The 14977-nt window shown below is 54.5% G+C and overlaps 1 protein-coding gene across 3 annotated transcripts; it reads right to left on the bottom strand.

Annotated features, from left to right (window-relative positions):
• Window positions 1-2225: 2225 nt before the first annotated feature.
• GMEB2 (glucocorticoid modulatory element binding protein 2) lies at window positions 2226-14774 on the bottom strand. 3 transcript variants are annotated; one of them, XM_031589257.2, is made up of 10 exons: window positions 14635-14774; window positions 13236-13378; window positions 11023-11120; window positions 10191-10318; window positions 8758-8861; window positions 6674-6831; window positions 5387-5458; window positions 4631-4768; window positions 3966-4088; window positions 2226-3828 (listed from the first exon to the last, which is right to left on the bottom strand). In XM_031589257.2, the coding sequence occupies exons 2-10, from the start codon at window positions 13364-13366 to the stop codon at window positions 3191-3193; spliced, it is 1590 nt and encodes a 529-aa protein (XP_031445117.2). In that variant the 5' UTR covers window positions 13367-13378; window positions 14635-14774; the 3' UTR covers window positions 2226-3190. The 3 variants fall into 3 exon arrangements, with proteins under 3 accessions (XP_031445117.2, XP_090008503.1, XP_031445108.2); XM_090152377.1 differs by lacking the exon at window positions 14635-14774 and adding an exon at window positions 14034-14145; XM_031589248.2 differs by lacking the exon at window positions 14635-14774 and having other exon boundaries at window positions 11023-11117; window positions 13236-13780.
• Window positions 14775-14977: the final 203 nt, after the last annotated feature.

The following is a 14977-nucleotide window of genomic DNA, read 5'->3' as shown; positions in this document are numbered from 1 at the left end:
TCCTCGCAGCGCAGAGCTGGACCCGACCCAACCCAAGCAGTGAGTCATGGCCCATCGGCCATGTGGGCAGCTCCGGTCTTTGCACTGAAATCCCACTCCCTGCCAGCCCCATGGCATGATGGCAGTGGGGCCGCAGCCGTGGGGCCACGCTCTGTGCTGTGATTTGTCAGCAAAGGATGGGCAGCCCAGGACGTGACCCCGTTTTAACCTGGACTGAGAGAGCCTGGTGGCCTCTTCCTCATTGAGAGCACTGTTGGTTTAGGGCAGTGTGAGGTCACCCTGGGGTGGGAACCAATCCTTCTTCCCCATGAAAATGCAACTGAAAGGCTGAGGAAGGCATCATCTGAGCACAGAGCAGGCACAGACGCTGTGATGCTGAGCAGCAGCGCTGCCCGTGGGCATAAATCCCCCCCAGTCGGTGCTGAGCCGGGCGTGATCACTCAGCAGTAAAGCACCACAACCACAAAACCCAAACAACCCCCCCCCCCCCCGCACGACGCAGGCAGCGATGGGCTCATGCAGAGCACTGAGGGCTCGCTCTTATTTTACAGGTGGGTTATTTCCCATAACGCTGCAGCTCTGCGTGTTGGAGCAGGGGAGGACATCGGCTTTCCACAAAGCAAACTGCAGGTCGTGCTCATAGCGTGAGGAAATAAGGAGCAGAAGGAGCCTGGCCGAACAGCAGAACGGCTGTTACCCAACGTGCAGGAGGAGCTGCGTGAGGAGGCGAAGCTGCATCACCGTCACAGCACCAGCGGTGGGGGTGTGCCGAAACCCGGCGTTCGCTCATTTCAGACAGACAAACCCAGCCGTAAGTGCCCAGTTTCGGTTTCTATTCCTCCTGTCGGAAGAAGCAGGGAGGTGGGGTGGAGGGGAGTCCACCAGCAGTCCACGGCAGACTGGAGCCCTGCGCTCACTGTGTGCTCACCGCTTAGCACTCGTTGCCCACGGGGGTGCCTGTGGGGCTGGAGCATCTCTGCACCTGCAGCACCGCAGCAGCACCCGCAGACCACAGCAACAGGGGGGTGGCTGCAACCCGAGCTCTGCGTGCTGCACTGCGAGAGCTGGGAAGGGAAAATAGAAAGCAGCTGTGTCCAGGCGCTCCCCACCCGTACAGAACCACGGAGCTGCAGAAGGTGAGGGCAGGGAGGGCTGCAGCACAGCTCTCAGCCTGGAGCCAACGAGCAGAAGGTAAAAGCCTTTCCCCAGGGCACACACCCACGAGTGGTGGTTTACCACTGCTGCGCACGGGGCTGCAGAACTAGAAGAGAAACAAAGTGCAGCGCCACGGGATCTTTACTTTGGGTGCATTGCTTGCATCCTAATGGGTGCATCCTGGCTGCCTTCAGCCCGAGGCCAGCAAGCCGTGTGTTGTCTATATATTTCTGTATATCATCATACACAACTCACCCATTTTTCTACTGGTGGAGTTCCAAACCCATCCCCATCCTGGGCACCGTTCCACATTCCAAACATTACCTGCACAGAGCAGCAGAGAGGGAACACCGTGGGGCTGTTGAGAGACAGGGCTCCCATGGAAGAGGCTCTGCTGCATGGGTTGCTTTTGCAGAATAGACAGACACCTCAACTGGGGACAGCATGGTGACATGTGGCAGCACTGCCCTCTCACACCGGAGCAGAGCACACTGTAGGGCTGGAGCACTGCAGCTGCACCCCACGTCCACTGTGCAAATGCTGCTGCAAAGGGATGGAGAATGTTCCCAGCTCAAGTCTTCCTGCAGAAATTTTATTGCTTTATCCTCAGGAAGGGTCACCAGGCTTGGAGTAAAGAAGAGATGCTGCACAGCCTGTCCTGCTGCGTCCCAGCTCAGCGCTGCCACTCACACTGCAGGGCAATCAGAGGCCAGGGTCTGTTCCACCTCTTTGCATTCCCTTGGTCTGATCTATCAATGGTGTCCCAAGTACAGAGATAGCAAGGAAGAAATCAAAGTGCTATCTTAATGGCTGGCAGCCCTAGGAAGGGAGAGCCTCAGCCTCCACATGGGGCTGTGGCCCTGAGTCAGGGCACGTGAAAGCAAACACAGCTCATGCCTGGAGGGAAGAACCACTCCTCCTCACAGCTCTGATGGGTGGATGGCAGCAAGCACATCATATATATGCATGTGGGTATTTATAAATACGAGTACTTGTGTTTTCAGTTTAAACAACATGTTCCTGCCCCAAGCTGTCAGGACCAGACACAGAAAGGCAATACGCCAGCAAAACTCTGTCAAAAAAACCCCACGTTTATTAGCAGATAGAAGCAACCTGCCATTGCTGCTGCCAGACTTGAGTTTATAGAAAACCCACACCTGAGGCACCCAGCTCCTCCCAGCACCCAAACACCGGGGCATGCTTGAGGCCAGTGCCCCATTCCTTCAGAGCATCCTCCTGCAGCAGGTGATGGATGCCAGCACCCAGTGGGATGATGCTGGGCATGAGGTTGCTGCTGCTCAGCTCTTAACTCTGCACCCAGCACCCCATTCTGCCTTAGTAATCCAGTAATGTGCTCACAGCCTTTAATTTAAAAAAAAAAATCCTGAAAATGGATTTTTTTTCTTCTTTTTTTTTTTTTTTTTGAGAAAAATAGAAAAGAGACCCTAAAACCCCAGAAGTTGCAGCTCTTCCCGGCCCTCTGGGTTCCTCTGTTCTCTGGGGAATCACAACCTGGGATCCTCCTCTCTCTGACCTGGGCCACCCGCTCACAGTGCCTGCACCCAAAGGTCAGCCCCTGGGCTCTGTGCTGCAGGACAGGGACAGTGAGTGGCCCCACACTTATCCCACTTCAGTCTGTGGGCTCCCAGCAGCCAGCTCGGTGCTGGCTTAGCGCTCCATGCTCCTGCAGCTCACACACTACACCCCACTCTGCTCCTCAGACGCAGCGTGGAGTAACTACCCCAAGAGAGCAGGGAGGAAAGCTTTATAAAAACCTAGCCTTAATTTTTTTTTTGTTTTTGTTTTTTTTTTGTTGTTTTTTTCCAGACCTCCTCCCATCAGGGCAGAGCACGCTGCTGCCCTCATCTCCTCCAGGCATCCTCCCTTCCCTCGCTGCCTGCCCTGCACACCTCCTTGCTCCCAGCTCCAGCTGCCCTGAGCCTCCTTAACCCACGCCCCTCATTGCACCACGCAGACCCAAGGCCGTTCCCCCGAGCGCCGTGACGAATGTCCCCTCCAGGCAGGGCCCTCTGCTTCACTTCTGCTCTGCTTCATCAGCCACCGCCGTCACCTCGATGGCAGCGGTGTGCTCGGCCGTGGGACCCTCAGAGGGCACACTGAGCACAGCACCACCACCACCCACATGTGTCACGTTCTGGATGGCAGCACCGAGCCCCGGCAGCGCCAGCAGCTGGAAAGGGCTGAGCACCTTCACAACTGTGCTGCTGTCCTGAGCTGTCGCTGCCGCCGTGCTCAGCACCGTCACGTTGGGAGCATCCGGATGGATTTCCACCGCACCGGGGAAGGCGTTGCCAGCAGAGGCCAGTACAGTGTAGCCACCCAGCAGTGGGGAGGCTGGAGAGCTGGCGGCAGGCGGTTGGTTTGGGGTTTTACCCAACACTGAGGGCGAGAGAGTCGAGACCACTTTGCCCAGAGGCAGGCTGGTGAGTTGGGACATCGGCACGGCTGGGGTGACGGCGATCTGCGCCGGCTGGGACAGCACCTGGGAGGTGATGGCGGCCGGTCCGGAGGTGGCCCGGGTGAGCCGAGGGCGTTTTAAAGGTGTGGGGACAGAGACAGGAGTCAGAGTCATCAGCACATTGTTGAGGTGCTGTGATTTGTGCTTCAGCTCCTTGGCACGCTTGCGGTGCTCATCACATTGCTGCTCCAGAGCTGCAAGAAGAGTGAGGTCAGTGCGCATCGAGCATCCCCACGGGTCCAGCATGGGCCTCACGAATGCCAGTTTAACACCAAACCTGCTGCTTTACACAAAAATACCCCAATGCTATTGGATAACTGCAGAAGCATACCTGCCAGATCCCGTGTGTACTGCTCCCTGGAGCGATCCATCTGGCACTTGTGGCTGGCCACGACTTTCTTGACCAGGTCCAGCATCCTGAAGTTCTGCACCACATTGTTGAGTAGGACAGCATCTTAAAAGGAAGAGAAGAGACAGGTCTTTGAGGAACAAAAAATTCCAAATGGCTTGGTAAAAAGCTATCTGAAAGCAAAGGTGTTCAGCTGAGACAGCCAAAGCCTGTGTGAGGGTAACACAAGGAGCTGGGCAGGAGAAGTTGTGAGAAAGTGCAGGAGGTCACTCCTGGATAAGCAGCAGTCTCCTACTTAGCAGGGATTGATAAGAAGCCTCCTGGCACAGCAGCTGCTTGCTGCATTGTTATTCTGATGGCCTAAATTCCCTCCAGCTCCAGAGCTAAATGCTTGCCAAGCATCCTGAAGGCAGCAGGGGAAACTCAGGGCCCAGAGAACCCGAAGGAATTGTGGCCACTTGCAGCCCCTGCTCAGAGCTGCCCTCCTGCACCAGCGCCAATGAGAACAGGGCTGTCTGCACACATTTATGATAAGCTAGAAGTGCAGAAACAAGTTTCCTTTCTATTTCGTTTCTGACTTTAACAAGTCTGAGTCACAACAGCTCCCAGGGGACGCCTCAGCCCAGTGCCTGCTGTCAGCTGCTCACCTCCCAGCTGCAAGGGGGGGTCCTGCGCCCGCTGCTGCAAACCCCGCATGGTGTCCAGCAGCTCCTGGTGGAATTCCTGGATGACATCATCCAGGAGACCTGCGTCCCTCAGGCCTCGCCAGAACGCAAAGGTGTCATCTGGAGGAAGAGAAAGGGAGGTCTTCAGATCCTTCAGAGGTGGAAGTGGGGTTTTCATGGCTCTTAGGAAAAAAGGGGCTGCACATTAACCAGCTTCCATGTGATCGTGCTGTGCTCTCTGCCCTCTGTCACATATAAGGGTGAGGTCTCCCAGGTTTGTGGGTGCACAGTACCCAAAGGGCAGACAGAAGGACAAATCCTATCCTGCTGCAGCACACAGAGCAGCCAGGACATGGTGCCAGAGGAGCCCACTCCTCCAGCTCAGGACTCAACACACAAGTGCAAGGTTGTGACCACAGCACAGCTCTTCCAAGAACCCAACGCCCTCAAACCCACATCTGTTTCCCCAGCTCCAATTACACCAGAGGACCACAGAACTCGTGACTCTCCAATTAATTTCCCCCCCCTCCCCACTAGAGCCACACCATGCTTAGCCACTCCAGTGCTTAGAAGCCATTCCATCCCAAGCCCATGTTGCAGTTAGACAGACAGGTTGGCACCAGGAGGTCTGAGCAGGGCAGCTCCAGCAACAGGCCCTGGTCTTCATCCCTGACCCCTGTCCCCACCACCCCCACTTCTCCCACATCACCCTCAGCTTCTGCCCAGATGCAGCCCTACCTCCAATGCTGGTGGTCCAATCACTGGCATCCTCACATGTTTCTATGGTAATTGTAGCTGGGGATCCGTTCACTGCAACCAATAGCAGAAAAGAAAAAGAAAAAAAAAAAAGAAAACCAAGTCCTGATTTTTTTCCTGTATTTTTCACAGGCTGTTTCCAAGGGATGCTCTCCTTGCTACGCTGCTGGAACTGCCCCTTTTTGCTGGGTGGGGCCACTTTCACAGGAGCCATGCGGCTGCGCTGTGCAGCCACAGCTGATTTTTCCACTCTGGAGTGCAATACCAAAGGGATTACTTCTGCAACCCTTACACAAGACCAAGAGAACTCTCCTCCCATCCCCCTCTGCATACACCCTTATTGCTCTAAGCAGTGCTCTAAGCTTGATTTCCTGGCAGCCCTTCTGGCCAGCTCGCCATCTGCCAGACCCACACACCATGGGGGTCCCAAAGCTTTGCAGGGGATGGCTCCTTCCCCACAAAACCTCAGTGGCTTTGTGCTTCTTGCAGCATCCCTCAGTAGTGAGCTAATAATTAGGGCCATAATTAACTCATGCTGGCAGCTCTCTGCCCCACAGATGCGTTCTGGAGTCCTCAGGGGTGTTTCTTAACTCTCAAAAGCAAAAGGAGTTAAGAAAAAGTACTCAGAAATAGCTTCCAATATAACAGTTGCCTGTAATTATAGGACAAATTAAATTCAGGGCTAAAGCTACGGAGATGCAATGTCATTTAAATCCAGTTTTATAAACTACATGCATGAGGGCAGATACAGAACCCATTGTATTCCCCAGTTCTCTTTAATCTTCCATCAGACAAAACCAATAAATAATTCAGCCAGGGAGCCTTCAGTGAGAGCCCATTCATTATTCAAGCTGAAGTCAGCTCCCCATGGGGAGAGCACGGGAGGGCTCTGAGCCTGCACTGCTGGGGACCACATCAGCCCTGGGGGCTGTGACCAGCGTGGGGCACAACAGCTGAGACAGTGCCCCCATCACACACCCACTGCTGTTTGCTCACTGATCAATTGCTTCAGCTCCACAGGACAGGGTGCCAGAAGGGCACTGGTCATGCAGTATTACAGAGCAACAGGGGGAGGGACTGCCTCTCTGCACTGAGAACATTGCCTAGTGCTGCTATGGGAAATCCTGCAACAATGCAAGGGGAAAAAGCGGAATAAAAGCAAACTGCAAAGCAAAATATAGTAGAGAGGCAATCGTAAGGATTATCAGGTATGTGGCACCAGTTCTGCTTTAATCCTCTTGCTGCAAAGGTGCCAAGAATTGCACATACCATCTGTGGAAGCAGGAGTGAGAGGGATGTACTCCGTGGAGGTCTGGCTGCTCAGGGACACTCTGGCACCAGTCAGGTCAATCTTGGTGCTCCGACAAGTGTTGGAGCAGACCTTGGTGTGCTGGTAAAAATCCAGCTCCCCCGAGTCCATGATCTTCCTGCAAGAGAGGGAGCAAACACAGGAACATGCTCACATGCTCAGCCAGAGGAGCAGCTCTTGCCCATGCAGCACACGGAGCAGCCTGCAGAGCATCCCCCAAACACCTCGGCATCCCAGGGAGCTCCCTCCTCACCTCTCAGCACCCTGCAGAGAGCAGAAGCTGTGCTCTGCTTCTGCCTTCCCCCAGCACAGTGCCTGCTAGCAGGACAAGGAGGCATGATGAATGCCTGTGGGGTTTGCTGGGCACACCACCATGAGCTGAAGAGGCAGAGACAAAGGTCTGAGCATCCCTTGCCAAGTTCTCCCCTCCTTACAAGCAACGTTCACTAAGAGTCACTTAAAGCAGCAACCACAGCCTGCTTGATGCTGGCCACTTATTGAAAAGACTTATTGAAACGTCCACTTCCTGACAGCAGGGAAACCTTCAGGGTAGAACTTGGTGGATAATCCATTCATTCCCTAAGCAACGTGACCTGCAGCCTTTGCAGTTAGCAAACACTGGGGGGGCTGATATGCTAACTCCAAAAACAACAGTGTGGAGTGGAGCAGAGGTCCTGTGGCCAAATTTCATGCAATGATGGGGACTTGATGGTACCACTGAAACTGATAAGCCACCTTGTTTTTCTAAGCCACCAGAAGTTTTAGAGTAAACTTTACAAAACAAAGGTATGTTTGACTAAAGCTACTCAAGCTCCACTTGAAAGAAAGAAAACAGTGTAAAATGACTTAAAAGAGAAGGAATTTTGGGAAAGATGCCATCATAGACAAGTTGGGAGAACACTGCTGGCTCCTGGAATCAGCCAGTGGGCTGAGCCTCTCTCCCCCCCCAAGAGGAGGCAAATGGGGTGAGATTCCCATACTTTGCTTCTGACCACTGCTCTGCACAGAGCCCACGGCCCTGCCACGCTGTGCCAGGAGCGAGATGAGGGATGCCCAAGGATGCTCTGAATAGGTTCAGCAAAACACAGCCGTGTAGGAACAGAAGGAAGAAGGGAGAACATGTGCCTACAGCAGGCTGATGGCTTTCAAGGGAAATTTTCCTCAACAGCTAAAATGAGGAGGAAGAACTGAAAAAGGAAAAAAAAAAAAACCAAACCAATTATCACGGAAGAATCTCAGCCGGCCTTCCTCTTTTTTTCACAGCTGCACATACAGACTCATGTGCGAAAGAAGAAGTTGGGAAGACCAAAGCCAAGTGAACTTCTGGCATCCTCCCACAGCCTGCAAGCTCCCCATCACACATCTCTCACACATGTTATTTCCCCAAGGACCCACCCTGCCCAGCACGAGGCTGTTATGCAGAACCTACGCAGAGCAAAAGCTGCTTAGGAGTACAAGACTCATGCATCAAAGCAGAAGGATCCTGGCAGATGCAATGTCACCCTGTGAAAGGATGAGGAAAGCACGGCAATCCCCAGGGAGCAAGGTGCTGCCTACAGGCAGGAATGTGGGTGTTACTGAACCTGTCTCAGGCTGGTGTTCAAGAACATAGAAGAATTTAATTGCGATAGTTGAGGTCAGAGAAGTTAAATGTTTCCATAAATAAGCTTTGAATAAACCCTTGGGAAAATAAGAAAACCAACAAACTGATCTAAAGAAGCAATAATGCAATGGGAGTGTTAGCTCATGAGCAGACCACACTTTGTGGCTCAAACAGAACTGCACACAACACAGCCCAACCCCTGGGCACTAAAGTGCTCACTTAGGACCTCATGGGAATGCAGAAGGGTTCAAGTGCTAAAACTTATGGCATTTTGCTGCTCCAAATTATTCCCTGTCCACAAGAATATGCAAAGCCTTCAGGTGGACAACATTTGGGGCCAGCATTAAGCAGCACATCAGTGCCCTCTGCGACACAACAACTGTGTAGAAGGCTCCATCCCACCCCAGCAAGAATTCTTCATCTGCTGCCATGCAGACTGACCGGAGCATGATCCCATTCATCCGGATCGCCCGCTTCCAGTCCTTCAGAGTGGACTTTCCTGCCAGGTGCACAAATTCCTTGGGGCTGATGAGGTGTCCGTCGAACTACAGGAGGAGAAACATAGAAGCATAGCATCAGTGTGGTGAGCAATGAGAAACACTGCCCCCTGGAGATGATGACACCAGGCAAGCCTGGGCAGCTCAGGCCAGGGCTCAACACGTTTAAATGAAGTATCAGCATTGGAGATGGCTGGCAAGCATCCCACACCTTTGAGAAAACTGTGCTTGGAGCACCTCTAGCTCAGAGCTGAAGACATGCCGCTTTGCAAAGTGTACAAGCAGCACAGAGCAGTTTGCTGAATGCCCAACTTGCTTGCTAGCCCTACGCAGCAAAGCACCAGGGCTGATGCAGGCGATCCTGAGCAGCAATACACAGCTCACTGCCCCAGCTTCTGCTGTGCTGCACGGGGCTGTATGGCCTCCACAGGCTCCCCAGCACAGCCCTGTGCACACAGCCCTGCGTAAGCAAGGAAGGAGAAGCCTGTCTGGCCTCTGACCTCTTGCTACCGAGCACAGACACTGCTATCAGTGAAACCTCTGACCCCTCTTGGAGCACACCTGCTTGCACAAAAAACCAGTTGCAGGGAGTTGGCATTGCTGTACCAGGAGCCTGTTCTGCCCCTTTGTTTATTGCCCTACACACCCAGCCGGATCTGACCCCATGAGCTGAGCTAAAAGCAACCTCCAGAGTCAGGCAGACCTCAAAGCAGTGCTTTATGGGCAGTCTTAGGAAAGATTTCCCACCTCCAGGTCTCCTCTCCATGCACATGTGAACTGATGTTAAAGTGAGCATTTCACAATTAGTGCATAAAGAACTGCTGCACAGGCTTCAGTGCAAAGAGAACACTGATTTTAGGCAGCAGCAAAAGCAATTATCTGCACTGGGAGCTGTTCTCTTTGTAAAAGGCCATGTTTCCTCTGAAGAAAAAGGAACATCCTCTGCAAAGCCCTCATATGGCAACATGTCCATATGAAGATGAAGCCAGGCTCTCCTCCCACATCTGTGCAGGTTTTAACCAGAAGCCCTCCAGGACACAGCAGACACTGCTCAGCATGTTCCCTACCTAAACTTCTCAACAAATCCTCAAACTCAAACAGATAGCAGAAGAGCCTAAACTCCTTAAACTCTGAAGTGAAGCAGTGAAATGGGGAAAGCATCTTTCCAGCCAGGTCTGCTCAGATGGAGCAAGATAAGCAGCAGGCACCACACCCAAAACTTTTTCCCTCTCCTACTATGATGTGGTTCTGACTCAAAAAAAGCTCACTGAGTCAGCAAACCCCACGCATGGCATGCAGGATGATGTGGACACAGGGAACTCAGGTCCTTCCCAGCCAGGAGCAGAAGCAAGAACAGCATCACAGCCTCACACTCACCTGCACACACTTCACATTGATCCCGGGGCACACGAACTTCCTCCAGATGAGGTTGGCTTTGCTGTCCCCACAGGTGATAGGATACACAATCTCTGCCTCCAAGCTGTCCTCATCTTCAGCCATCTTCACTTCTCACAGGGAACAGAGCAAGGGATGGAGCAGAGAGAAACATGAGCTGCAGCTCCCAACACAGTGCTGAAGGTCAGGATCAGCACAAGTAGGTAACACACAAGGGACACGGGTGGGAATAGGGTTTTGTGGTCACAATTCACTTTGCATGTTGCACCCAAATTGCCCAGGTGAAATAGCATAGAAACATCCATGTAAATCCTCCCACAGCTGAATGCATGAAATCTGAGAAATCAGCAGCCAGGGGCTGCAAATCCAATTCTTGATAACCATGTAAGGAATAGTGGTGGTATGATGACTATACATTCTCAAACCGTGGGTGAAGGCAACTTTTTAAGGCGCTCCCAGCCTCAGCTCCTTTGCTCTCCAAATTCACCTTTGCTTGAAACCAAAGCTGCTGGAAAGCCAACACCACATCCATCCGTGGCAAAAAGCCAAGAATTGGCAAGATCACAGGGACACAACCCGTACCAGGAGAGGGCAGCAGCGCTCCAGCAAGCAGCACTCAGCCCTCCCCAAATGCTGGAGAGCATCCCTGATGCAGAGCAGCACCCTGGATGCTGGGCACCCCAAGCAGCACTCCTGATGGCAGAGAAGGATGCGGGAGCACCCCCAGCCCTGCCAGGCAGCAGTAAGTTTTCCCCCCCCCAGCTCTTAGCAGCCCCCGAGGAGCTGAGCCCCATCAGCTGCAGCTCAGACCTACCTAGCACTGCTTCCTTCAGGTGTGTGGATGCTGTGAAGGCAGCAGCGGCCGCAGCAGCTGCGTTTTCTGTCTCTAGAGTGTCCTCATTTATGTCACTGCTGGCAAGAGAGAGAAATGCAAAATGAAGCTGTGTGAAATTACTGTCTCTGGTGCGATGTTTAGAGAAGACTTTGTTTCAGAAGTCATTCCTACTATATTTTTCCACAAAATCTAAATCTTCTTCCTGCAGACATGGTGGGTACAGAGGAAGGGGATGCAGAGATGCTGCTGACACAACTGGGCTCTGGATCAGACTCTCCCTTAGGAGCCTCTGCCAAACTCCCCTAAGGAATTCCCTGAAAACAACACACACACACAGTGCACCAGCTACACACAGGCTGCTTCATGTACAGGGGACCTCAGAGTGGCACAAGCTCAACAGATCTGGGAACAGAGAAAACAAAACAAACTACAAAATCCCCTGTTTCCTCTTCTTACAGCCCCACATACATATGACACTAATAGAGCACTAATGAACTGATGAAGGCAAAGACCACTTTCATCTTCCCTACACCAGAGCCCTCAGACCTCTCCAGCAGTTTTGCTGATAGGTCCACACATCTGCATCTCTCCTGGGCACCCAGCTCTGCTGGGGATCAGGCTCAGCCCAAGATCTGCTCCTCATTGCCCAAAGGCTTTAGGATATATATTGAAGTTGCTTTGGCTCTGCTTTCTCCCATCCCATTCTGGAGGGACTGCAGCAGGAGGAGCTGAAGCGTCCCCATCGGTTGCCATGACAATGCTGGGATGCAGCTGCTCATGTCCCTGGGAGGACACACAGAGCAAGTGGGAGAAGGGAGGGTGAGTGCTGGCAAAGCCCTGTGCCTGCCTCTGCCTCCTCTGGGAGCTCGGGAAAGAAAAGCCTCCACCAAAAGACTGCAGCAGAAATACAGGCAGCGCATCAGAGCATGGGAACAGACCCCTCCCAAGCACAGATGAAAGAAAAGCCTCCTGCTGATTGTTACCATTTCTGTTTTCCTCTGCTTTTTTTCAGTCAATATTAAAACGCAGGAGCTAATTAAGCTCTTAAACCTCTGCTTGTATGTTTATTTATTTTTTTAAAACAGCAAAACCACAGCCAAAAGAGCAGCAGAAAGATGCACTCAGCCCAAAGAGCTGCTCCTGCTGCCCTGGGGCTTTGCAGCAGTGTAAAACAAAGAGCTCAGAGCCTCCTCCACAGACCAGCTACAACTGAGAAGCCTCCACCATGCCAGGGAGGGAGAGGAACCCAGCAGAGGCACAAGCCCTGGGTCCATGCCCTTACACAGCAATGCTCCAGTATGGGAGCCCAGAAGCAGTGGTTTGAGATGCTTCAAAAAGCCCTGCAGGAGTCTGTCTGCTCTGATGGAGGGGCAAGGAGAGATTTCCAAAGAAAAATATGAGAGGAAGAAAAGAATGAAAGGGAACCAAGCCAGTCAAGGCAGTGCCTGCCATGGCTCATGTTCCAGACCTCACAACCACATGAAAAGCAGCCCCTGCTCAGCATCCAAACAGCCACAGCTCCCATTCCACATCATCTGTGGCTCAGGGAATCATGCTGACCAGAACCAGCACCACAGATGGAGCTGAGCTTGCTCAGATTTAACTCCAGTTGCAGTACAGCCGCTGTTTTGTGCTCTAAAAGATGAAACATGATGCCCCTCCCTAGAGCACAGAAATAGCAGGATGTACTGGAGCAGGACAGAAATGTTTTGGAGAGCAACACGTAACTGCTTGCTGCCTGCTTAGTGGGAGCACGAGAACGCCTGAGGTGGGTAAAGCTACCTAAAGCCAGCACCAGATGTGAGTTGGGGGCTTCTGCTTGCCAAGATGGACTTGGAGCACTAATTCATGCTGGGCACAGAGCAGAAAAGAGGAGAAAAGGAGGAGAAAAGAAGCTAACAGCCCATGTGTCCCTAGGCTGTACCCAAACAAAGCTCACTCCAACAGGTGGAACAGGAATGGGATGCAGAGTGCTGCAGATGTCACCCAGGTTCACTCTGCTTTTGGATCAGTGCTGCCCCATCCATTGATAAGCCCAACCCCAAAGCTCTGCTGCACCGTGCCCAGCAGCTGTGCAAGAATATCCACTGCCGGGAGCTTAGTGGATCACTGTGAAAGAAACAGTGAAATAACACTGATTTAGCCACCGATGTGTCCACATCCATCCCACCAGCTGTCCCCTCTGTTCTTACCCATGCTGGGACAGATTGGTGGTGACCAGCACTGTCTTCACCTCCTCCACCCCACTGCCATCCACTGCCGTGTCCGGCGTCGTCACCACCACCACCTCCTCCATGTGCACACTGACATCCGGCGTGGCCATGGGAGCAGTGCTCTGCAGGGACACAGCACAGAGAATGACTGCTCTGCTACCAGCAGTGCCAAGGAGGGGAACACAGCAGGACAGGGATGAGTTAGACAGGTTTAGGGAGATGTTTCCAACAGGCCCTGCTGCGGGCACATCTCCGCAGAGCCACCAGCCCCTCCAGATGCTGTCACCCTCATTGTGCCCCATGGGCAGGGACCTCACGGTGAGAAACCCCAGCCAAATGCAGGCAGGAGCAGCAGTGTCCTCACACACTGCCATTGCACAGCACTCCTGGTGCCCAGCTCTGAGCCACTCAATGCACTTGGAGAGGCTCAACTCCCATCCGAAGGCACCGCTGTGCTCCCAGAGCTATGAGCTGCAACACAAGCAGCAACGTAAGCACAGCTGCTCCCCCCCCCCTCGTTAAGCCACTTCCCATTAACAGCTTGCTCTTACAGTGTTTTCATTGCACGGGAAAGAAACGAAGTTAATTGTTGCAGCAATAATGCACGAGGCTGAGCAGCCAGCACGAGAAGCTGAGGCTTTGCTCCATCCCCTCCTTGCAAGCACACAGCACGGCTCTGCAACTGCTGACCGCTGTAGGATTTTAGCTGACCTCTCCCTGCCCCTCCTTTCCCCCCTCCCCCCCCCCCCCAAGCTCCTTTTTGGGGTGAAAACCCACATCACACGGGCACAGAGCTCCCAGCAAGCAAAGCACCATCCACACCACCAACTTCAGCGACCCAGCGCAGCGTTGGCAAAGACTGAGGGGGGGGGGGGGAGGTGGAAACTGGGGGAGAAAAGAATAGCATTGCACCACTGGGAGGATTTCGGGGTGAGGGTTTGGGGGGGGGGGGGGGGTTGGCAGAGAGGCGCTGCGTGGAGGGGGGGGGAGCAGCAAGGGGGGCAACGCACGTAGGGCGGCACAGGGGGATACGGGGGGCTGCGCCTAAAGGGGGTGGAGGCGACGGAGGTGAAGGGGGGCGCGGGGCTGCGTAGAGGCGATCGCACGGGGGGGTCGGGGTGGGGGCTGCGCGCTCCCGAAGGCGGCTCCAGGAGGAGGTGGGGGGGGGGGGCGCGTGGGCGCGCTCCCGTCGGAGGGAGGGGGAAGAGGAGGAGGAGGAGGAGGAGGAGGAGGAGGAGGGAGGGGGGTGAGGGGGGGCCGGCCGGGCGCTGCCGCCGCGTCTCCCGCCGCCGCCGTAACGTCCTGACGCTCCGCAGGGACCCGGCCGGACGCGGCGTGCGGCGCGAGGCCCCGCGGTAGGCCCGAGCCCGGCGCTTACCTCGGGCCGAAGCCCCGCGGCCCCGCTCGCTGCGGCTCCGGGAGCTGCGGCGGGGGCCGAGGCGGGCGGGGTGCGGGACGGCCGGGTTCGGGGCCGCGCGCAGGGTTGGGGGCTGCGGGGCTCCGCCGCGCGCGCGGCTCTCGGCCGCCCCCCCCACCCAACCCCCCCCCCGCTCCGGCTCGCGGCGCGCAGGCGCACGGCCTCGGCTCGGCACTCGGGACTTATTTAGCGCGGCGCCGCGGCCCGAGCCGCCTGTGAAATAAGTGGCGGAGCGGCGCAGTGCGCGTGCGCGGCTGGGGGGCAGCCGGGGGCACGGCGCGCGCCGCCGCCCGCGGGGTGCATC

This window comes from Phasianus colchicus, chromosome 17 (assembly GCF_987193195.1).
Source record: "Phasianus colchicus chromosome 17, bPhaCol1.hap1.1, whole genome shotgun sequence".
Classification (NCBI taxonomy): Eukaryota; Metazoa; Chordata; class Aves; order Galliformes; family Phasianidae; genus Phasianus; species Phasianus colchicus.
Note: the sequence above shows the minus strand (reverse complement) of the source record. Positions and strands in the feature narration are given on the sequence as shown.

Coding starts and splice junctions, on each gene's coding strand:
- GMEB2 (XM_031589248.2), bottom strand. CDS start 13,630: ATGGCAGTGTGTGAGGACACTGCTGCTCCTGCCTGCATTTGGCTGGGG. Junction 4,769..5,386: donor TTGGACCACCAGCATTGGAG/GTAGGGCTGCAT, acceptor CTCTTCCTCCAG/ATGACACCTTTGCGTTCTGG. Junction 4,089..4,630: donor CCCCCCCTTGCAGCTGGGAG/GTGAGCAGCTGA, acceptor CTTCCTTTTAAG/ATGCTGTCCTACTCAACAAT.